We start from the raw sequence: 23,508 nt of genomic DNA on the forward strand, positions 1-23,508 counted from the left end.
GAATGGACGAGAGGTTTATCTAAAATTATGGCGTTATGGCCGGTGCTCCCAACAAGCGTTTTTGCATCACGGCACTTTTTCAAAGGCACTTTTAGTTAGTGTCTTGAATTGAACAGAGATTAAGGTCATTTCTCCACTGGAATTTGCATTTTATATTGACAAGTTATCATTAACGCTGCTACAAAATATACTATGTACTTCACTCTCCTAGTCCTACAATTCATTTAGTACTTTATCAGACTTCAGCCTGCACGATTAGAAGCCCCATACCCTCCAGCCTATCCATAAAACTCCAGTTCTTCAAGAGCATTACTCAAAGCCTGCTTGACCTTTTCTTTCTCCTGAAGCTCCGCCTCGATTCTTTGCATCTCGGCCAAATTAGCAGTCTGGCTCTCCAACTGCTCTGCTCTCCTCAAGATCACGATATCCAATTCCTCCGCGATATCATCAAGTTTCTTCCTATCATCCTCTTCTGCTTCCTTGACTCTCAGATAATTTGCTCGCAAGTTGGAGATCTCAAGATCAGTCCGCTCCTGCTGTTCTCGTAACAACTGTGTCTCTGATTCCGAGCCGTTATGAATTTCGGACTCGACATCACTTGTGGAGACTGGTTGGGGCAACGGGGCCTCTTCAATCGTCTCGTTTGATGTCAGGGAATCATCAAAGAATGGAGGCGCTGTAGATGTGGATGGATCGCTGGAATTAGTGCTTGCGGGGATGTGGCTGGTTCTGAAATCGATGTGATTATCGATTTGTGCCATATCATCCATTTCACTGGGTCGCATTGTGGGGGAAGTGACGAAGCCCCATTCATTGCTCACCCATTGTGTACAATCTTCTACATTCTCTGTTTCGTTTGCTTGGAGTGATGGTGTATGCTCAACTTCTGCTGCTATTGTCTCTCTGGAACCGATTCTTTCGTCTGACGTTGTTGGGTCTCCCGAATATATTCCTTCATCTGATGTCATTATCTCGCCTGGTTCCAATGCTTCCTCGGGTGCAGTTGTCTCATCTGGCAACATAACTTGTGAATCTGTCAATGCAGGTGGAGGGGACAAGCGAGAAGTAGTCGAATTCCGAGCTGATGGCACGAGATCTCGCTCGATCTGCGGCTCATCCTCGGCTACGAACAGAGGACTTCCGGGCGGGCTAGTGGCTGGCGACGGAGGATTATCATAGGTTACCAGCGGCTCAGTCGTGAAAGGTTCGAAACGCTCACCAGTAGACGGCGTGATCAAGGGTAGAGGGAAATCTCCTGCTGCTTTTGCAGTTCTGTCCCGAATTCTATAGCCGGTCGCCACACTTTTAATGTCGTGTATTACCACACTGGACATCCGTGGCTTGACAGGCTTGGGAGTCCGGGGAGTTGGGGGTGATCTCTGCGCCATGGTAACACGAGGCCTTACCCTGCTGCTATTCAGCCGCAAACCTCTTCTTCTTCTGCTAGGAGCATCGCCGACTGGAGTGTCTTCTGGTGTCATAACCTCGTGTTGCATTCTACCAGCGCTGACACGACGACCGCTAGACTGCGAATAGTAAAGCGTTTCGTTGTAGTTGTATTGCCTGCGACCGTGCTTCTTAAACCATTCGCGGTATTCCCCCGATGTTCTAGTGTATCCCTCGCGTTTCATGGCTATCCCAATCCTTATCCAGAGCCCATTGGCTTTCACAACATGTTGGATATCTCGACGGTTTTTCACCTGTTCAAAAAGGAAATCCTTCTCTACTTGAGGCCAATACCTAGAAGTTCTAGCTGGGCCTGGTGCCGCCATAGTCTCGGTAGTCCCGGCGGATGCAGAGCTCTCAGCAATGACTGGTGTTGTAGCAAATTTAGTTGCATAGGCTGCTCTAGCAGTATCGGGCATGATAACCTTCAATTGCCTATACTCTTCGACCTCCTTGTCGACATCACTTAAACTCTCAGGCCAACATAGACGAATATTGCTTTGGATAATTTTCTTGCGCCAGTACAACCAACAGTCGTGTACTTGGAGAGTCGCACCGGTTTTAAATGCAACTTTATTGCACGCTCTGCCGAGAATCTCGATCGCGCTCATGTAATCATCAGCATCTTCTGTAATACTCTCGGTGATGATGTCACACATTTTCTTGGTGAATCGACGTAATGGACCTCCGGCATGTGAGGAAATGAGCTCGTGTTCATCGTCGGCTCTGGATGAAGGGGCCACTTCTCTCTCTGGGGAAGGCGCGGCCTCTACAGGATGCGAGACTGGTGGCGCTGACTCGAACTCCTGCGATGTGTCTGTAGATCCTGCAGCATTGCTAAGCGAAGTTCTCACGGTATTGAAGCGTGAAGCTTGGGATCCTTGAGTAGTGGTCTCACGCACACCAGGACCAAGCCGCAAAGGGTGTCGAGCCGCATGATTGCGGTGGGGAACTCGAGGATAATATGCATTGCGTCGTCTATAGTCTGGTCTATAGCTATCTACCACCCTCCTTGATTGATTTCTATCGGATCCTGAAGCGTAGGAGTCTGTGTCTCTTCTCGAGTCTTGGTGAACCTCCCACATTCCTCGTTTTAGTGTTGACATATATTCTTCTCTTTGGGATCTTAATGGATATTCTTCTCTTCTTGATGGATCGTCATTGTCGCGTTTTCCGAAGGAATTGGTGCTGCTATGTTGGTCCATGTTGGAGTATGTTTGGATGAGCTGGTTATGGTGGATGTTATTGCAAGATGTTGAACGTAGGAAGGAATTCAGAACCCTTAAGTAATTCTCAAGAGCTCGCAAAACAAGATGTTAAGCTGTAGAGGTAGAAAATGTATCAAGTAATGAAGGAGTTCCTCGAACCTGATTGTCTTCAGGAATTGAGTTCAAGTGCGATCTTGTATGTCACGAGAGAGAAAATAGTTCTTCTAGAGCGGTGCGAGAAGATGGTTAAATATATCTTGCAACCTCGTCTAGCAACGTGGAACACGGTATTGACAGTACAGACTGTGGTGAAAACACACTAGTGCTCTCGACTCTGTAATTCAGTATGTTCATCGTGACGAGAATATTGTATGAGCCGGACAAGCCGTAGGGAGCAACGCGCTAGCTCTCTCGAGTCTGTGTTCAGTATGCACATTGTGCCTAAAGAATCGTATGGGCATTACGGAATGTATTATATAACGAGCTAGCGCTCTCGCGTTCATTCTTGGAGCAGGTAGATTATGCGCCGTATAAATCGTAGTGGAAATACGACAGTATCTCCTAGCTCATTCTCCAAATTTCCGCCGCGAAGCGAAATCATATGAATTGTAAAGGCCATAGTAGGGGACGCGACAGGTGGATCATAAACCTTTCAGCAACGCAAAAAGCCGTACCGACTTGTTAATTGGGAAGTTCTCCTGTGGAAAAATTCGCTTCGGCAATCCTGATTTTCTCGGTACGTTGAACTGGGCAAATTTGTTGAGACATTTGTTCGCTTCTTGGCTTTGAGTGTGATATCAAACTTTCTATTCACTATTACACTAGCTGCATCGTGTATAATTATATCTATAAGTTTTTTCGTACTGTCTTCGCCAAAGAGCATAGCAACCAAATACACAGGGTTTCTACCTCTACACGTGACTTTGTAGTACTGCAGCGGCGTATCTAGTTCTGGCACTAAGATATCATGAAATGTGATCATCCCAGCCGTAACCCATACTGCCACATGTAGAAACTGGCTAGTTGTCTCACAGGTTCGTCTGAATTCCTGCTTAGTTGCAGATAGAATTTGGTATTGAAATTTAGAGTTATGAAGGTACGGGAGAACCATGGATCGAGAAAGTCCTAGACCTTAACAGTATCTTTTAGTCTAATACAGTCATTAGGGCAGGCTCTTATTATCATTCCATATTCTTCTTGATTCTCATCAGCGTGTAATATGATGGTGAGATAAAAATGCCCAGTCAAGTATTAGCATATCAATAATCATAAGAATAGATTTTACTGGGATATCAAGTATGAAAGTATATAATTGTTAGTATGTTCGAAAAAGAATTTGTTCAGAACTTTGAGCCCAAAGTTAAGTGATTGTAATCGTAGTATCCCCGCAGTTTGTCAATCAAATGATGCTTATAATTGTTTGATTGACTCGTTTATCGATTCGAACCCTTACCCATTATATCTGACCAAGTACTCGTCAATGAGATGATGAGACACCAGACTTTCCGATATAATTCCTCTCTCTAGCAGGCCCCTCCATAAAAGCACATAGTAAAAAGGGGTCTCGGAAACTAACATGGCAAAGCAGTCATTCATTCTTACGCACAGAACCATGAATGGACCGGTCAAGTGAGCTAGCCTCACTGACTTAAACTCTCTACAGCATCGTTAGATCTTATCATCTGAACCAACAAGTGCGCACTAGCAAAGTGAAATACAGTTTAGAATAAGATATATGTATTCCACTTTATTAAAGTCATTCTATATGTATACATGACAATCATGAAGAGAAAGTGATCAAGTAACCCATAGCCCTTGAAAGGTCATCAAATCCCCAAGACCAGTAGAAAGAATCAGAAACATGTCGATAGGTACCTGTCAAGGTCGGTATTATCAACGAAAGCAACCGGAGTAGTGAAAAATCCCAATCAAAGTAGAGTAGAGACATAGACACCAAACTTTTTTAAACTCAAAGAAATCACAATGCCCTCCCCATGGCATAACACACTTAATAGTCGTCGAGGAAGCTTTCAATCTTCGCAATACGCTTCATGGCTTTCTCGCGGATTTCCTGCTGGACTGTAAGCTCCCGTTCTTTCGCATCTGCAGCCTTAAGCTCCAGATCTGCTCTTTCCTTGTGAGCAATCATAGCGAGTTTCAATAGTGTGTATTCCTCCTCAGCCGCTTGTAATTTTTGTTGTTCCAATTCCCGATTTGCTTTCATAACGACAGTCACATCCGATGTACTGTCCGGAATGTTTCTTTGTAGTGCAGACTTGAAAGAAGGTTGTTGGACTTCGATAGTTGATATGGCAACATCATTCGCTGAAGGTTTATTCGGTTCTGGTATACTTGAGCGGCGACCAAAAGTCTCGGGTTTGTCCTAAAGCTTCTCTGTTAGAAGAACTCTCAAAGACTATAGCGATTGAAGTATCAAGATAGGAAAAATCTGAGCGTGCCTGAGACTTTGAGTCAACCAGAATTCCCCCATGATTTCTCATCAAAATCTCCGGGCCCAGGCTGTGGCGAACTCTTTTGGCTGGTTCTTCCTCTTCTTGACGATGATAACCAATATCTGACACGCGATAACGCTTCAATACCGTACAAGGAAACTCCGGTTCATCGAGAATGGGAGTGGGTAATTCTTTTTCGTTCTGTTGCTTAGCCTCCTTTTGAAAGTCTGCTTTTTTCGCATCTATAGCTCTCTGATTTCTATACCACAACTGAATTTCTTCATTAGTGACGATGGACTCAAGTAGTGACCCAATCAATGCGCTCGTACCTTGATCTGCTCTCTGCTCAAACCAGTATCCTCCATCAACTTGTTCACCACGGGGTTATCTAGGCGATTGTATTTTGTATACTCAATCATCAGCAGATCATGCTGCTGAGGTGTAACCCAGACTTGTACATCTCCCATAACCATCTCAGCCTCTATATTATTCTGCTATTCCAACATCGTCAACAACCTCTGGACTATTGTATGCAAAAGCTTATGAATAATTACCTGAAAATTTTCTTCAATTGAGGAGTCACGAATCGAATGCCAAGGGTCAACTTGACACGCTGTATGCCCCGGAGAATTCTGTGCAGACTTCCATCCACGAACGCGAAGTGTTCCACGCGAGGATTTATCAATCATATCTAGAGTTCTTTCATCGAAGTTGTACTTTTCCCTTCCCTTGTTCTTCCAGTAGGAGTAAATGTTTGAAGTTTTTCGGTAGATTTGGTGTTGTTCTAAAGCCTTTGCAACAATATGCCAAATCTGATTCGCCGTGACGGGTTCAAGTTTGAGTTGTTTCTCTTTATCCCGTTGGCTTTTGATGCATTGGTATGCAATATCACTCTCTTCATCGGACCAGTTGCCTCCTGTCGCCCAAGGTTTAGAAGCATTGTCTCTGGATCCAGTTTGGAACCCAACGTCACTTTGAGAGTCAGCCTCTCCCTCATAGTCTTCAATTTCCTCATCGTATTTCTCTTCGTCCTCCGTATCACTGTAGTCCCAAGGAATAGATAGACCTTTCTTCGACGATTTAGGTTTAGGTGGTTGATTCAAACGCATCCATTTAACATAAATGGCATTTGCTTGACGATCGAATCCGTATACCTTCATTTCATCGGCGACCTTCTCCCAGAATGGATTACTTTGACCACGTGTAAGAACATATTCCTGACGGCTACAAATTTCCTTTAGTCTAGCAATCTCTTCAGATTGCCATCTTTTGACCTTTCCCATCGCAAGATCTTCTGGTATTAGTAATTGATCCAAATAGAATTAGACAAGAAAGATGGTTGTGGTAGCAAAGAACTAGGTATTAGTTGATAGACCAAATGAATGTTGAAGTTCTATGATTGTTTAAAAGTATTTGAAGATAATCCCCGGGAAGACGGGAAGGCGCTTAACCAAACGTGCTGTGCCGCAACAGGCTTATCGCGTGAAGTCTATTTTAAACGTATCCAGGCGCGTGTTGATAAGTCTAAACTGAAGGGTCACATGCACACGCGATCTTCTCCTACATTGACGGGATATAATATAGGACTTTAATTTAATGGTAGATGTTTATCAGAAGAATCATGCCTTCATCTCAATGCACAGATTCATTGCCATTAGGAGCCACGAAGATTTATTCTCAACATCTCTACTATCGACCAGAATATTGTTTATGATACGCTCTCCTAGGCAGTTTATTAATTTGGTCCACCCTTTTACATATATAAGAAGAGGCGAGCCGATTCGTCTGCTTGCTTTTCCAAAGATTTTATCAATCCACATCCAATGACCAACGAGGTTTATGTGTTTTGTTTCAAGGATTCTTGCAGATTATAGATGATCTGTTTCTTCTTTCCAAGAACTATTTTCTGTAATTGTGCAACTGGCTTCTCTTCTCGAGAGTTTGTTGAGTGATCGTCATTTTCTGCTTGTCGACCTCTTTGTTCGATTTCAGCGACTTCGATTAAACTCTTCAACTGTGGGAATGTAGAGATCTCCTGCACTCTTAAGGAAACTTCTCGACGCTTACATTCTGGGAGCTATTTTTTTTTTGCTATTAGAATTCTAGTTTCGGGGGTGTCAGGTAATGTTGAAATGTCGTTGTTAGCTGCAAGTCTAGAGACGCTTGTAATTCTACTGAACTTACTCATAATTGACATAACACATCCGCTTCCATTTGATCTGACTAGTGAAATATCATCTGATAGGTATATCAGAGACTGGAGCGTAGGATTGGGGGGTGAATGAATGAGCATCACTTCTTGGAAAATTTGTTGGCTCATGTAGCATATGAGATTCATTTTACATAATTTCATGGAGTAGAAGCTTGCACTTCAGATTTGTAACCAAAGTTGTATCATATGCCCGCAAAATCCAACGCGGCAACCTCTGAAGTACCGCCAAGATAGATACTCTAAATTGTGCTGACCCTTACAAAAGGGCAGAACCATGCTCCTGTCATCACATACTTCTCTTTTTTGAAGAACCTCTCACTCGATCACCTGTAATACCATTCGCATCCAATCCGCTGAACCACTTCCCCAACCATTTCTCTTGCTCCTCATCCACCCCGCACAACAAAATTCCCTTCAAAGTCTCAACTCCATAATCCTTATACCTCAATTCCGGCACTACATAACGAAGCTCATCTGCCCATTTACCTGTTTTCTTGAGTTTGCGTCTTCTCAATGGCAGTCCTAACATTTTCCGAGTTTCGCCATCTGGATCGTCGTCGAGTGGACGAAAGGGACGTTTGATTGGGGATTTGACTTTCTGGAGTAGGGATTGGTCAGTGCATGTCGCGAGGAACTAGAAACGGATCGGAAGAGTCTTACTTCTTTCCCCGCCAGGGCATTCTTTACTAATTCCAATTCCTTTTGTTGCTTTCTTTTCTCAAATTCGGAGATGGGCTCGGGGAGGTTTCCAGTAGCTGTCCGATTTATCAGTATCAAGAAATGATCGAATGTTGGGCAAAAGCCATACCTCGTAGTGCATTATCTTTCTCCCTTTTTTCTTGAGCCTCTAAGCGCTCGATGGATCGTAGCAGACGATCGCGCTCTTTAGCACTGACAGCTCTTTCATGAGAATTCTTGGAGGAAGTATCAATGACAGCGAGAAGCTGCTTTCTAAGTTCCTCGATCCGAATCCTTAATTCAGACTTCGGTTTCGTCTCATATCTAACTGCAAATGGCGTGTTTGAATTTCTCAATCTTTCCAGTGGGGCTTCATAGTCTTCTTCATTTTCACCAAATATGTTCCGAAAGGTATTTCTTTCCGGCTCTTCGTAGGTTTTCGGCTGAGCTGATAGCATGGAAGCTTCCTTTGTAATTCTTGGGAGATCATTTTCTGTGGGGACCTGAAGTTTAGCTTTCGTAACCTCTCTGCGAAGGAAAGCTTGGAGACCGAGTTTTCTTGTCATTACGATAGGTCACAGAGGTGGAGGTGCAAATACTTGGTGTTTTGGAGAAAAAAAGACAAAGAGTCGGTATCAATACGTAGACTTCCCGCAAAGGGTTTGATTTGATAACGAATGATTGATTTACTAAACTAGCTCAAAGAGCGGGGTAAGCGCAGGACACTGGTGAATATCAGATATATCCCACAAAATACTGACAGCATTTCCCCCTGAATTCATTCGGCAGTGAAAATAAGGATTGGAAAATCCATAGCACCATGACAATAGTATTCCAGAACCACCAGTGGGTGTACGGACTGATGGGACACTGCAAAAATTGACTTGTGAATATTTATTTATGTATTGAATCGTATATCTTAAAAATTCTCACAATTGTTCATTAGAATTGAAACAATCGAATTGTGAATTATGATGTCAAACAATTGAAGATTGAATTTATTAAATATTTCGAAGGTTGGGAAGTGTCCTATCAACCCGTGCACCCACTGGTGAACCTCGCCAGGAAACACAAAGAGAGATAGGTATCGACCAGCTATATTTGAGCAGGCTCAGTTACCAGTTTGATATCTTGAGGGTCTATAGCAACTACCTGGGTATGTAAGAAATCACAACTCGACGAATCCAATGAAAAGTGATTTGCTGGCAACTTAGCTACTTGGCTAAATCCAAATCTGCAAATGCACTAGCACTGATTGAAGGGTTGCTACAAATTTGATCAATTCGAAATCTGGGTATTGTTATCTATAAATGAGAGCAAGGGTTTTGTCACTTCGAGTATTAGTCCGATTTGAGGCAAAACTTACATTGATCTTGTTGGTCCCCTTCGTTTCGTTCATCTCACCTTTCAAAAACGTATCATACAATTTCAGCTTTGCCGATAGTATTTTATTATGACTAGGTAGCGTGGACAGCTGCTATTTGACTTTGGTCTTACTTATCTCCTACCTCTTTTTTCGTAAAAGCTTGACAGCTTTCGGTCTTCATCAACAACAGGGAATCCGTCCACGTTGTATCATATAATCATCGTAAGTATTATCATCTTGCTTATCTTACGTTCAGAGTTTTCAAATTGTTTTCAGAAATAGATACTGACTTCTCAAATTTGCAGCCTATCGATAAAGATGGAAGCCGATTCTGAACAGTCGATGGGAGAAACAGCTGCAAGTTGGACCTGGAGCTTACCGGAGGAAGACTGTCTAACTCGGCTCATGAAAAAACACAAGAAAAGAGTTGAAGAGGGTGAGATTCCCCAGGGCATTCTATTCGACGAGGTATCTGTCGGGCTCAATGGACTAGGATTTGGTATACAAAGAACTAGTGCTGCGTGTAACCGTAAATGGCGTCGAATGTGCGACAGTCAATCAATGCTGCGTGGCGACACATTATCAAATGGCTCAAATTGGAAATTTGTCTTTGGTGAAGCTGCAGACTTTATTACAGATGATGAGGATGAAGTTGACAAAGGTCCCATCGACTTAATTGATAAGAACCAGAAGACAAGTAAACCTCCATGGAGCGAGGAAGAATCGAGAACCGTCTACGAGGAAAGTAAAACTCTTCAGGAATTGAACAATCAAGGGGGATCACCCAAGTTTACTAATACAAGCCAACTTTTCAATCAAGTATCCGCGCTGCACAGAGTTAAAGGTTATCCCAGATCTTCAAATGCTTGCAATCGCTATTGGGAGACCACAGGTCGCGAGTTGTGGGACTACTATGAGCAGATCGTTGGCGATTTCAAGGTCAGTTTTCAAATTTATGGCTTGCATCAAATACTCTAACATATTTCAGACAAAGGATGCACTCAATGCAAAGTGTACTGAACCCATTTCTGGAATGAATGATACAGCACTAAGGGTGACCAAAAATTCAGGAAGCGTCCTTACTAAAAGTCAAATAAGCGTATTGAGTCAATTAGCCACAGAATCACTCAATCCATCCACGGAGCAAAAGGAGAAAGTTGCGAAGGATCATGGCATTAGTGTCTTCCGGATTTCGGTATGCTTGACTTCCCACCATACGCCCCAAAAGTCTTACTTTCTAACGATATTTTCAGGCCTATTTCGCAAACAAGAGGTCTAGTCAAAGGAAGGAAATGGCAAAACACGCGTTAGACCACGAAAGTTCCAAAAGGAAGCAGTCTGGAAGGCTGGACGCAGAGTTCGCTGATGGTAATGAGTCGATTGTTGCTCGAGCAGATGATGCTTTGAGGGACACAAAGAAACCCAGACTTTCGAGTTCCTCCCAGATGGTACCAATCAATGATAATAGAAGTGCTCAGGAAGTTCTAGCTATCGAAAAAGTGAGCATTGATGTGCTGCAATATATATCACATTTGTGCAATGCTAACTTGTAGCTAGGATGCTCTCCAGGATCTCACTATGCCTGCACTCCGCTCAACCACTTCTGAGAAAGAGTTCGGTTCATCCTATGCCCCTATCGAAATCGACTCACCACCTCTGCAGTCCTCCGAGCCTCGGAAGATCAGTTTGAACAACGGCCTTTATACAACAGAATTTAAAGAAGCGATGCTCACTCAACGTCGTCTGATGGAGGAGCAGATCACGGAGCTGACAACAAGAAAGGAGAAGTTGTTGAAAAAGGCCCTCGCGCATAAAGTGACAGCAGACCTAGAAATCGAGGCTTATACCGCTGTACAAAAGAAAGTCGTCGAGGAAGAGAACTTTGAAGCTGTATTGCGAGCTGAATTGAAGCGTATCAAGGACTGGGAGGGAATTTTGATTCACAAGTGATTGAAATCTGTTGCTGAGGAAGGGGATATGAGTTTTCCGTTCGTTTATACATTTAAAAAAAGTGAGGTAGATGATGCTTACTACACAGAAGGTATTAGAAGATATTATGCAATTAGCATTGGCTTGTAACAATCTGAGTTGCGAGGTCTCTTATTCTTTGTAGTTAGATCAAAAAGGAAGCGCTACATGTAGGACAGATAGCAGATGCACCGAGTAACAATATAGCAATAAATTCATAAACTCATAAAGCACAAGGCACTCCCCAACCTTCAAAGCTATGAGGAATCCACTCTAGAATCGATTGACCACGAAAATAATAGATACATCATACTAGGGTTTGGCATGTAGTGAATGATCATGAAGCTTCTTGATGCAAGAGCACCAGCCCAACCGTTTCGTCATTGCATGTCTATATTGACCCACGGTTGACAGATGATTTTCCACAAACTTGTCATTCTACGGGTCACTACCTAGAATAACTTAAATTAAAAGAATAAGTGAATATCATGATCCAAAACCCCTCATCTTATTCTAAAGTCAACCACACCCAGCAGCAATCTCCGAGGCGCCACCTCTTCTCGTCCGAAGGTTGATGGAAATGACTATCTACTTTACCACACGAAGCTAAACCTCTTTCAACCACTTCTGTAAGCACCGCCCTTCCATACACTTGATATCACACCGGGGAATCATATATTCCGCTTGTACTGACAGATAATTTGACACGCTAGTGGGACGTACCGAGAGGAGTCAAATATTGTACTTTTTCATTTCGCGACCAAACCATCCTTCTGTTTTCTTGTCAACAACCACCACCTTTGGGCCACCTAACGTCCAACTTCTGTATCGGTTCTTTTACACCCTCTGTGCATGTTCTGCGCTGAATGTACTTATTTGCAAAATTCAATTCATTCAAATATCGAGTTAAATTTTTTGAATTGTTTTTCCTACCAGCCTCGTGTTGAGAATTGAGTAGCACAAACTCTCTTGAAACGACATCATCTCATCCATCAACACCCACTCACTCCCAACAACATCAAATCATCGAGTCACCTACTGCCTTGTGCACGTTGGAATTACTTTATCATCTCTTCAATCTTCACCCTCCTCATTCTTCCGATTACAAAGCAAATCTACGATTCAAATTTTCAGTAGAATGGCGCCACCTGATCAGACTTCTGTCAAGGAGGCACAAGCTCCTACCAAGGATGCCGAGGTAGAGCAAGCAGACAAGCAGACAAGCAGAAACAGGCAGAAAAGGAAGATGTCTCGACACTTCGATCACCAAGTCTCTACAACAACGGTGTCGGAGATGTCAATCAAGAGCTTAATCGAAGACTCAATAAAGAGGCCAATCGAGGGGTTAATCAACAGGTCAATCAGGGGGTCAAAAAGCGTCCTTTATACAAACAATGGTCCAAAAGGGAAGAAACGATCGTCCAAGACATCATTGACAACCACAGTACCAACCCAGCAACATCTAAAATGGACTTCAAGGAGCTGGATAGATATTCAGTCAAGAAGCTAGCAGAGGCAGGATTCGTGCGAACACTTTTGGGAGTTACTGATTTCCGGGGAAGAAACCTTTGCAAAATCGATTACAGCAAGGTTTGTGATCTTGTTGCTAATATGCCCGAGTCAATTCGTGACATGGAAGCAAGAGAAGGTTATGGGAATCTGCCGCAGTGGCAAGCGATCCTGTTCGTAGACGAAGTACAGTCGCTTCCCAGAGTGCAAGTGAGTTATGAATCATTGTTTAACACGAATCATTCTGAACCTTTAGCTTCATCACAGGAGTGGAATACTTTGAGCAGAATAATGAACAGCCAATTCGCTCGTAATGGCAAGCGGGATTACGAAGAGTACAACAGCGGTCTGGCAGGAGAGAGTAGCACCAATGCTGCTGCTGCTGCTGCTGCTACTCAGAAACCGCAAGCACAGACATTTCCCATGGGAACTAACGGCGTACTTAAACCAGTAACCAATTTCCCTTTTGTCATCTTGAAACTTGATCAGCAGAACTTCTTGCTAACATAGAACAGCAGCAGGGCTTCCCAAAGACTCCTGGAACCAAATCCTGTGAAGTTGCCAAGATGCAAAGTGAGACGGGTTTAAACATGCCGCCAGCATCAAAGCGGATGTGTGTCACCAATAACAGCAAGGAAAATCCCATTGAGATCCGGGACGATTCGCCATTAAGTCAATCGCAGTCAGAGAGTGATCGAATTGAACTAGCCAGAGGTTCAATAGCAAATCTAGAAAAGATGACGTTGAGCTGTCTCGAAATAAAGATGTGGTGTGAGATGAGTGCAGTGGAATATGAGGCGAAGAGTAAGGAAGCAGTAGAGATGGCAGCCAAGTACAAGAAGAAAGCTATTGAGAAATTGGACGAGATCCTCAAAATCCACAGATTAAATCCAGAGTTCAAAGACTATAAGCCATTCCAATAAATATACAATTAACTGGCTTTGGATCTAAAGACGACGATGAAAAGAATGTTTGAAATGAAGTGTGAAATGAAATGAAATGGAATGACTCAAGACCTGCCTCCAATAGATTTATTAATTCAGGATTTACAACTAAGCAGTAGTCCGCAAGATGTACAATTGAGAAGCTAGCATTAAAGTATTGTTCTCCATGATATTAAGCGAGAGACTAGAAAAGTCTCGTTAACAGCAACGTATTCCAAGCGCTCTCATTCAATTTTTGCTGCTTATACCCTTCATGTTTTCTTCGGGTCGGGTTGGTTTTGGTCCATCGTCAGAAAGAACAATTTCAACTCGGAATATCAAAAAGTTGAGGGGGAGATAGCTCATGGGGAGTTTCCGGATTTTGAGTGATATTATGCGTTCTTTCCCATGATCTAAATGAGGTTAAATATGACAGACTTGGTACAGGAGGTATGACAGGATAAGAGAGGTCTACAATAGTACTGCTGGTAAGATCATCAGTCGTACCGAATGAACTCTGAGAGTTCCCATCGAGACGATAACTTTTCGGCTACAAACAAACGCAAGGCAGGCCATGTCTCAAATTATGGTACCGGCGTTGCGAACGGAATACATGACAGATCCCGGTGCGGAATGACCAAATAGAAAAATTCCCCGCTTATTATGCTACTTGCTATATAGGTGGACTACCCCTTATAGAACACTGGTGTATCCTTGTGGCCATCAAATAAATTCATAGAAACCTAATTTGCAACTTCCGCGCCTACTAAATTCAAAGGCATTGTCATTTCTTCAACGATGAACAGGCAATCTTGATAGAATTCCAAATTCAGACTGACAAACAAGATGCTAGGAAAATCCACAAACTCAACAAGAATTATCATCATTTCTCTATGGACACGGGAACAATCTATCTACCCCAGTCAAGTAAAACCTCTTAACATATAAGCGGCAGTGCTAGTCACACGAAAATGATATACAATTCCACTTGTCAGTTTGTCCAAGGAACTATCGTTGAGTATGTCACTGAGCCCTCCAGCTAATCAGACAACCATTCGGCTATCACAACATCGATTTTCATATTGATAATTTGTTTCACTGAAACATCGAACCAACGTGTACTCACACGCCAAACTTAGATATATCACCTTAGAATACATCAACTCTAGCCGACCGCCTTGAATACGAAACAAAGTCATGGTCCAGGTAGGGCTGAAGAGGAGCGGAAGGAATGGTGAAGTGCGAGTGGGGGACAAATGATGGCCAAATATGCGTGTCAGACTGTACGGCCTTTTATGCATATTATGTGATATGTGATGGGATTGGATGACTGTTGATGTTTATGCTTAACTTTATTATAGTTTGTGTTACGCCGGGCGTTGGTTTCATGTACGATAATAGGTGTCACCCAGAAAGTAGGTTGGTAGATGCTGAGTAGGTAGGTATCAGTTTCAGGCCCGATGAGATTAGGGGCTGAGCTTTGAGTTAATTCATGGGGATAACTGTCAGTTGGTTGGAGAGAGTTGGTGAGTGTCATTGAGGCGGGAGTTGGAAATGACCAGCGATATGTTGGTGGTTCGATACTCATTGTACGGGTGCTATGTAGCAAATTGTGCTTGGTATGGATCATAGAGAATATCCAAGCTCGTGACAGCTTCTCCCCCCTCTCGGTGTGGCACACCTCCAGATCCAACAAGAACGACGTCGAACTTATTCACGTGACCATTTCAACTCCCCTGCTCTCCCACCAACGAAAAGGCCGCGGCACTGATGACCGACATGAAACTTTTGGTAAGCGACAGGGACAATGATCTGGATGAAGGGTCTAGAACGGACTTGTATTCCTGTGATTTGCTCTCCACAAATAATCTCCCTTTGAAATTCAATCAGACAGGGTCAACTCTGGACTCAGAAGAAAAGGATATGATATCTCATCCCTAGATCCCATAGTTTCTGCAACTCCCTTTGTGATTGGGGTGATCAATATGCCATGGGTGAGAATTTCTGGTTGGAAAACGCGGTCGAAACAAAACCAGGCGGTTCTTTAAGGAGGATCATCAAATTGACGCTGAAACATCGATGTAATGTTTTAGGACAGGACAGATAGGCGGAATTGCCGAATTAGGCATTGGCAATCGAATTATCTTTCTCAGCTGATAATTTGGTCCTTCTCGAATCATAACAATGGATAGGAAAGTCGACGTAAGAGCAATTTAGGGTTAATTCTTCCGATGAACTATTTTCAACCTAGCAGCTACGTAAATTATGTACTCAGCCTCGTCCAAGGAGTTCGAAGTAAAGATTCAAAATCAAGGGGAAATTGTCAAACGGGACATGTGGGTAGCCGCGTGTTTGAATAGAATCAAGCGTTATTTGAGATGTGGTGTATCTAGTAATCGAAGAAGCGGTAAATCATCAACATTACTCCCGGCGACCAACAGGAGGATTGTCGAGGTACATACTATAGTCTGGTTCTTGACTACTAGCCAGACCTTTGGCATCCTTCTCGATGGACCAGCCTTTCCAATGTTGAGAGGTTTAAGATTTACTTATGGGAGTCTTCAAAAAGAAGTTTCGCGGAGTATCGACCGTAACAACGAGTATCATGTGCAAAGAGCACTCATATCTATCCCGGCTTTGAGTGGCAGCGGTACTGTATGACGACAATCTTGTAATACGAAGAACACGATGTTATTCAAGATGCTTGGGAATTGGTGGCGAATGAGTAAGTACCTGGTATGTATATGTATAATTTCACGAGGACAATATCAACATCCTCATTCGCACACAAGGACTCCATCTTTTCATCTTATATGTATACACCATCTGTTTGGGATCATTGAATACAAACACGCCTCTGAGCATGGGGGAAATTATCTTCTACTGGCAAAATCCATGGGTTACAGCATAAATAACACGAGATGAAAGGATGCATTGTGGAAGTTTATATCGCCACGTTCGTCTTCTCTACATGCCATCTTTCGATCAACGAATCAGATGTGTCCCGTCCTTATGTTCATCGCGACATCTCCTTGGTTGAGGGTCTATATTTGAAACTCTTAAAAGTGCCACCATGCAAGAATAATCGCATCTCGTAGGCTAAACACTCTCTTGGTTCCATCTACCCATGGTTATTCCTGGTCTCAGATCAAACTCTGTTGGAACATTGAAATGTCGGGTCATTTGCATGTATTGACTGAGTTCCGAAGATTCATTATATCTTTCGGCATCGGAGAACAATGGGAGGAGGTCCTACCTGTGTGTAGAAACCAGCTGTAATTATATATATTTGAGAAAATGTGAGGAGTACAGACGACATCCAACCTTCCCATTCCTAGAGATAAATATATGAGACCACAATGTGCAGAAAGACGAACATCGATATTCCTTACTGTGACCATTCTCCCTGTACCTTACGCCATCAAGGAGAATATGAATATCCCTACCGAGCAACGAATATACAACTGATACATATTCCCCATCCATACCTGCAGATCAAATCTGCAGCGGTAATTAAATTCTGAGGGTTTGGTATCTCGAATGGTCATCTTTCTTGTAGCTACCCATATAAAGGGTTCACGGTATTGTTGAACTACAACATGATGAGCTACAGTAGATTGCTTTCCGAGAGACAAATAACTAAGAATAAATTGAAGAATACTCCGGCGGTAAGGGGAGGCGTTTGTGGGTAATTTACTTAGGTAGTTGAAGGAGCAATCTCACATCTACGAATACGCATCGAGAGAAAGATACTTCTACAGAAAAGTTAATCTTCATATCACACTATATTCCACTCTATATCGTACCAAATTGGTACTCAATTCGGCCCAAATGCTCGATTGATTCACTATATTCGGAATCAGAGCGGTCTCGTATGTTTATGTTATATAATTTTATCACCATCTTGGGTTCTAGAGGCTTAGACCATGGGAGTTGTCTCATCTCACGACTTCCAATTCTAATTCCAACAACGTACTGCACAGAACTGCTACCAGTAGATACTCTGCCCAGTGCCCACCATCGACCGACCCCCTTTGGAATATATGCTGGTCGCTAGAGGATCATTAGCCTTTCCTTCTACTCGAATTCCCAAAATCTCACCTACCTCAAGCCTACTTGGCCATTTTTGTCTCATCTGATCTGAGTCCAAGGGAACTTCTAGACCACTTCCTCATTGATAAGTGTACGAACGTGCCAACCAAACTCACACTGCGACCACGGTGAAGCAACAAACAAAGATACACCGTTTGGCATAAACTTTCTTTTCTTAGTCTAGCCCTTCGTCTTCTCCTTCGTTGTTACCTAGTATTTCTATACTTGCTGTACTGAGGACTAAGATTACGTTTATATTGGTACTGGTACAGGTACTGACCTACTTATCGATAATACATTTAACAGCAGGCTGAACAAGAAGTCTCACACCTCAAAAAGTCGAACCGAATCGCAACGACATTCAATCGATATCAGCAGTAATTCAAAGGGTATATTGATTTGATTTTGGATGAATTCGTCCGACATATATCTCATATCGTTCTCCAACAGTCCACAGTTCATCCATCCCTCAATCTTTTTCCGTCACTACTAGACATTACTTCTTCTCTCACCTCACCTGTCTATTCTCTCCCATAGACGATAACAACCCTTCAACTCATTTTCTCCACCCAACTCAATTGACCCTCGAACTTCGCGAATCAAGCTCTAGGAACGTTTCTTTGATGATCGTCTATTCGCACTAGCTTCTTTTCCCCTTGCGAACTTGCATACCTCCGTAAACAATTCTCGAATCTCCTACCGACCGTGCGCTTTTACACTCTAGAAACCGACAAACCTAACGTCGAGGGATCGCATCTGTCAATTCATGTTCAGCCTGGGTCCACCGTCCGTGATACTCGAGGAGGAAGTGTATCTGCAGAAATAGAAGGACATCAAAAGGGTTTCTTTCGAGGGTCGCTCCTCACATACATTTGGCAAGATGGAATCGCCAGACAATAGTACATATTTGGAATCCCCTATGGAGGGTGACGATGTGGCATATCCGTGTAAAGGATGTGGTGATGTGAGTGTTCCCATCCCATGCACCCATAATGTGTTTACGAATCTGCCACTAAAAGTGATTTTTTTGCACAGATCCTCGAGGAGGGGAAAGCCTTCGAACTTGGTAAGTTGTGAACTATCCCACGATCTTCTTCAATTTCTTTACTATGCGTTACGTTGCTTGATTTGATTTGAGCCTCGAGTTGTACATTGAATATCCGAGAAATCAATCAAATGAACCCTCCGACCTCGAAATTTAATAATTCTAACGATCCTGTAGCTGGCAATCGATGGCATTTAAATTGCTTCCGATGCAATACTTGCGGAACTCTCCTAGATTCCGATGCGAATTTGTTACTCCTGGGTGACGGGTCCCTTATCTGCAATAATTGCACTTATAGCTGCAGTGCTTGCAATAACAAAATCGAAGACCTCGCCATCCTCACCGGTGACCAAGCATTTTGTGCAACATGCTTTCGATGCAGGAACTGCAAACGCAAGATCGAAAACCTTCGTTATGCTCGCACGTCTCAGGGAATATTTTGTATGAGCTGTCATGAATCACTAATGGCTAGGCGGCGTAAAAAGTCGAGAGCCGCTGCGAATGCGAAGAAAAAAGACGATCAATCTCCCATGCTTGTCGATAAATCACTACCCGCCCTACCACCGAACGCTGTTCCACAAAGCGCCTTCTCCCCTGAACGTGAGATCCCGGATCCTCACAATGCAGATAACCCTACAGAATTATCACCCAGGCCGCGGCCAACATATTCTCGTACAGATTCCTCATCTAGGAGTAGTTCTCAAAAACCTCGCGATGATACTTCCTCTCATCGAGCCTCCACCGATACTACAGGCCGAGATGGATTGACGCTTCCAACGACGACGTATCGAAACAATAGATATTCGGGGATATCGCAAATGTCTGAGATTGGAAATGGGGATGGGGAGAGCTTTTTCATACCTCTCGCTCTGGACCCAAGCCCTGCGCCATCCTTGACACCAAGATCTACGTCGACATCATGGGACACAAAGAAGGCGAAAGAGAACCAGGCACCAGATCGAGATTACTTTGGCGCGAAAGACAATTTGCGAAGTCAAACGGAACCACAGCCACAGAGACGATCAAGGGATTTGAGGGAGGCGAGTTCAACGTCAACACCGCACATCGCATTCCAAGACAAAAATCAACCATCCGATGAACAGTTGGCACAGATTAAGGACAGCTTACGCAGAGCAGCAAACGGCACAGGCACACCTGCCAAAGAATCTTCCGCATCTATGAGTGATGATACTCTATTGCAACATGCAACCTCGCCAACCGCTGACGCCCCTGATGGAAAGACACAAGGATCTAGTGAAAAGTTCAGGTTAGGTGATGTGCCAAAGGGAAAGCGGACTGGAACAACTAGGAGTGATTCTCAATCGGATTATACTGGCAGCGAGAGCAACTCCTCGAAATCTGCCATTTCCAACACACCCACTAGGAAAGACAGCAACATGCCAAAAATGGACTCTCCAAGGACTCTTATGGCAGCAGACCAGATCACGTCCAGATCTTCACTGGAATCACGACCAAAGGACATGGAAAATTCTGCTATTTCAAGAGTTAATTCTGGAAGTTCCAAAGTCTCAATACCCCGTAAGGTGATAGCCTCAGGGCCAGTGAAAAGTCACGTTAGCACAATGAGCTTATCTTCCGGAACGGAAACCTCTCCATCCACGGAATCTTCTTCAGAAGGAACAGCTCATACTCCGACAGTGAATGGCAAATCAATCTCTGGCCCCTTGTTACAATCGCCTATAGATGATATGGCACCTCCAAGTCGCTCGTCAACTCGCCCTTCTATACCAAAACAACAACTGAGTGATACATACATGACTCCAAGGGCGCCCCCAGCGCCGCCATCGGCAGGCTCGAATGGTACCGCTTCATCGCCCAATCTACCAAGGTGGAGTGCTGGCGGTGATCTTACCATGGATGAAGATATGGCTAGGATATTTGGCAATGATGAAGGCTCACAATCTATAATTCGCAGGGTTTCCAACGCTGTACGCCACGTTCGAAATACCAGTAGTGAAGCAAGTACTTCTGCCCGTGGCCATGGTCGTAGCGTCAGCGAAACAACTGCACGTACTCCTAACTCTCCACGATGGCCCAAAACACCAATTATAGAAGACACTAGCGGACCTAGAGATATTAGTAGCCCGATTTCTATAAGCTCGCCAAATCCTGGGGATGATCCGGCTTTGCTAAGGAGGCAACTTCGCAATTCCGAACAAAGAGTTGCAGAACTTGAGAGACAATTCGTAAACGAGAAAGATTTGAAAACACTAAACAAAAAACTCATCGAAAAGCGAAAGACTGTCTCGGTTCTAGATTCTCAAACGGAACTTATGATCCGCCAATTAGAGGTTCTTGCTGGCTATGTGGAACGTGCCAAAGGTTCGAACCAACCACTTGACATTGCTGAGCTGGAAGATTCTGCCATCAAAGAATTTGTTCAAAAGCTTGATCGCCTTAAACAGTCGATGTCTGGCGCAATTGAACAACTCTTTGAGGAGCGAGATGAACTACTAGAAGAAAAGAACCAAGCTATTGCCGATCGTGATAGAGCTTTAGTTGAGTTTGAGCAATTATCGTCTAAAAATGCACAACTTGCAGACATGAACAATGATCTTACCCACCAAATCCAGGAACGCTTCAAATCGGCCAATACCAATATAGAAAGCCCAAGGCCATTAACAAACGGTCTGGGAATCTACACTCACCATAACAAGGATAAGTCTAACGTTTCCGTGCATCTAGATAATGCAAGCCTCCGCCCATCGGAAAGCAGTAGTGTTACCTACAATAATTCGATCAATAGCTATCCACACCCAATGGAACAGGATCCCAGCATGGAGCCAGCGACGTTACTATCAGCTCCCCATGTCGTCAATATCCGCAAGGGACAAGCAAAAAAATTCAACTGGAAGAAGGGTGGCCAAACTGTCGCTAAGGGAGTCACTAAAGGTTTTAAGGGTGCTTTCTCCAGCGGACAAGAACGGCCATTAAACCAATGGCCAGGTCAGACTGGTGATAACATCGGCATGCCTTACAACATGACTATGGAGCACGTGCAATCTCCGGCACCAAATGCGTCCGGGGCAAGCTTACCCAGGTCTACATCAAACGACCCCTCGCGCCAAGGGTTCGGGTTATTTAAGAAATCACAATCAATGCCAAAGTCGATGTCCAGTGGTAACATTCTTGCCGCTGAGAGTCCCTCAACTCTGTTCGGTTCTGATCTTGTTGAAAGAGCTGATTATGAGCGTCGGCAAATTCCAAGTGTGGTCACTCGCTGCATTGAAGAAGTTGAATTGCGTGGAATGGACATTGAGGGTATTTATCGAAAGACTGGAGGTACTGGGCAAGTCAACATCATCAAAGAAGGATTTGATAAGACTGAAGACTATGATATCTCGGATCCCGACCTCGATATCACCGCAGTCACCAGTGTTTTGAAACAATATTTCCGAAAGCTCCCTGTACCACTTTTGACCTTCGATGTTTATGATCGAGTGTTAGAATCAATCTGTAAGTTCGATCTCACATTCTGATAGAAAATTACCTGCTAATACAACAACTATAGCTATCGAAGACAACGCAGAACGCTGCACACATCTACGGAACACAGTCAATATGTTACCTCCCAAACATCGTGATTGTCTTGAGTTTTTGATTTTCCATCTTGTGCGTGTGGCAAAACGAGAAAGCGAGAACTTGGTATGTTCATTTGTATACAATGGTCTTCTGATATACTAATTATTCGTAACAGATGACACCTAAAAATCTGGCAGTGGTGTTTGCACCGACCATCATGCGTGATCATAGCTTAGACCGTGAGATGACGGATATGCACGCCAAGAATCAAGCTGTTCAGTTTGTCATCGAGAACAGTTACGACATATTTGCTGGTGCTTAGAGAAGCTTATAACCTTACCACGAATCCTCTATGACTTTACACTTCTGAATGATTGGAATCTTTAGCTTTTTTTATCTTTTGTTTCGCTTTCAACATCAGATACGCAAAAAGCATCAAGATGTATATTCTTTTTTGCACTCATGTTTAGCAAGGTGATGGGTGGGGCGTTAGTTCTGGAAAGCGAATGAATGATAGACCGATTTTTTTGATCGGTAACAGATGATTGAGAGAGAAATTTACATTTTATGGCGTTTTTGTAACTGCCTTACTTGCTTATGTGTTTTTTGATTGATGATTATTTGATTTGATGTTTGAATGGCTGGGAATTTACGTACTTGCTTGCTTCCTAGCTTTCTTTTCTCTTCCTCCAAGTCGAGCTAATTGATAGGCTTTCATGTCTTGGACCGTGTGTCTTGGGAATGCATATTGAGAAAGGTAGGGTAGGGAAGGGGGAATGATATGATTACTAGGTATCGTGCATTTCACACGACAAGACGTTTCAGGGAAGGATAGTTCTGGCATTGGCTTGGGGGTAGAGTGTGAGAGAGGGTTCATCTTAGCTTACGCAGGAGGGAGAATACTAGATCGACAGCATGGTTTATTTATGGGTTGATGTTTTTACGTGGTGAGGTGGTGGTTTTAATGGTTATTATGCGTGGGATGTTGTAGGTGTTAGTTATGTGTGTATGCATGTTTGTATTTAGAACAGTCAAGTTAGTTAACCAGGGAATGATTATGCGTTA

The 23,508-nt window shown here is 43.4% G+C and overlaps 7 protein-coding genes across 7 annotated transcripts; 3 read left to right on the plus strand and 4 right to left on the minus strand.

Moving 5' to 3' along the window:
* Positions 1 to 278: 278 nt before the first annotated feature.
* On the minus strand, positions 279 to 2,651 carry EAF01_007550 (uncharacterized protein; the record flags this gene model as incomplete). Its single annotated transcript, XM_038915806.1, has 1 exon — positions 279 to 2,651. One exon carries the CDS (start codon positions 2,649 to 2,651, stop codon positions 279 to 281), a length of 2,373 nt encoding a protein of 790 aa, XP_038768277.1.
* Positions 2,652 to 4,662: 2,011 nt separating this feature from the next.
* On the minus strand, positions 4,663 to 6,390 carry EAF01_007551 (uncharacterized protein; the record flags this gene model as incomplete). Its single annotated transcript, XM_038915807.1, has 4 exons — positions 4,663 to 5,037; positions 5,114 to 5,377; positions 5,437 to 5,598; positions 5,662 to 6,390. 4 exons carry the CDS (start codon positions 6,388 to 6,390, stop codon positions 4,663 to 4,665), a joined length of 1,530 nt encoding a protein of 509 aa, XP_038768278.1.
* A 554-nt stretch (positions 6,391 to 6,944) lies between these two features.
* Positions 6,945 to 7,295, minus strand: EAF01_007552 (uncharacterized protein; the record flags this gene model as incomplete). Its single annotated transcript, XM_038915808.1, has 2 exons — positions 6,945 to 7,177; positions 7,292 to 7,295. 2 exons carry the CDS (start codon positions 7,293 to 7,295, stop codon positions 6,945 to 6,947), a joined length of 237 nt encoding a protein of 78 aa, XP_038768279.1.
* Positions 7,296 to 7,605: 310 nt separating this feature from the next.
* EAF01_007553 (uncharacterized protein) lies at positions 7,606 to 8,563 on the minus strand (the record flags this gene model as incomplete). The annotated part of the gene is made up of 3 exons (XM_038915809.1): positions 7,606 to 7,917; positions 7,980 to 8,074; positions 8,128 to 8,563. 3 exons carry the CDS (start codon positions 8,561 to 8,563, stop codon positions 7,606 to 7,608), a joined length of 843 nt encoding a protein of 280 aa, XP_038768280.1.
* A 1,118-nt stretch (positions 8,564 to 9,681) lies between these two features.
* Positions 9,682 to 11,313, plus strand: EAF01_007554 (uncharacterized protein; the record flags this gene model as incomplete). The annotated part of the gene is made up of 4 exons (XM_038915810.1): positions 9,682 to 10,302; positions 10,352 to 10,558; positions 10,617 to 10,862; positions 10,921 to 11,313. 4 exons carry the CDS (start codon positions 9,682 to 9,684, stop codon positions 11,311 to 11,313), a joined length of 1,467 nt encoding a protein of 488 aa, XP_038768281.1.
* A 1,156-nt stretch (positions 11,314 to 12,469) lies between these two features.
* Positions 12,470 to 13,763, plus strand: EAF01_007555 (uncharacterized protein; the record flags this gene model as incomplete). The annotated part of the gene is made up of 3 exons (XM_038915811.1): positions 12,470 to 12,529; positions 12,565 to 13,290; positions 13,356 to 13,763. 3 exons carry the CDS (start codon positions 12,470 to 12,472, stop codon positions 13,761 to 13,763), a joined length of 1,194 nt encoding a protein of 397 aa, XP_038768282.1.
* Positions 13,764 to 18,735: 4,972 nt separating this feature from the next.
* EAF01_007556 (uncharacterized protein) lies at positions 18,736 to 22,765 on the plus strand (the record flags this gene model as incomplete). Its single annotated transcript, XM_038915812.1, has 5 exons — positions 18,736 to 18,819; positions 18,891 to 18,921; positions 19,078 to 22,377; positions 22,433 to 22,566; positions 22,619 to 22,765. 5 exons carry the CDS (start codon positions 18,736 to 18,738, stop codon positions 22,763 to 22,765), a joined length of 3,696 nt encoding a protein of 1,231 aa, XP_038768283.1.
* Between the last annotated feature and the right edge of the window lie 743 nt (positions 22,766 to 23,508).

The sequence above is a fragment of the Botrytis porri genome, assembly GCF_014898465.1.
Source record: "Botrytis porri strain MUCL 3234 chromosome Unknown BPOR_010, whole genome shotgun sequence".
NCBI classification, from domain to species: domain Eukaryota; kingdom Fungi; phylum Ascomycota; class Leotiomycetes; order Helotiales; family Sclerotiniaceae; genus Botrytis; species Botrytis porri.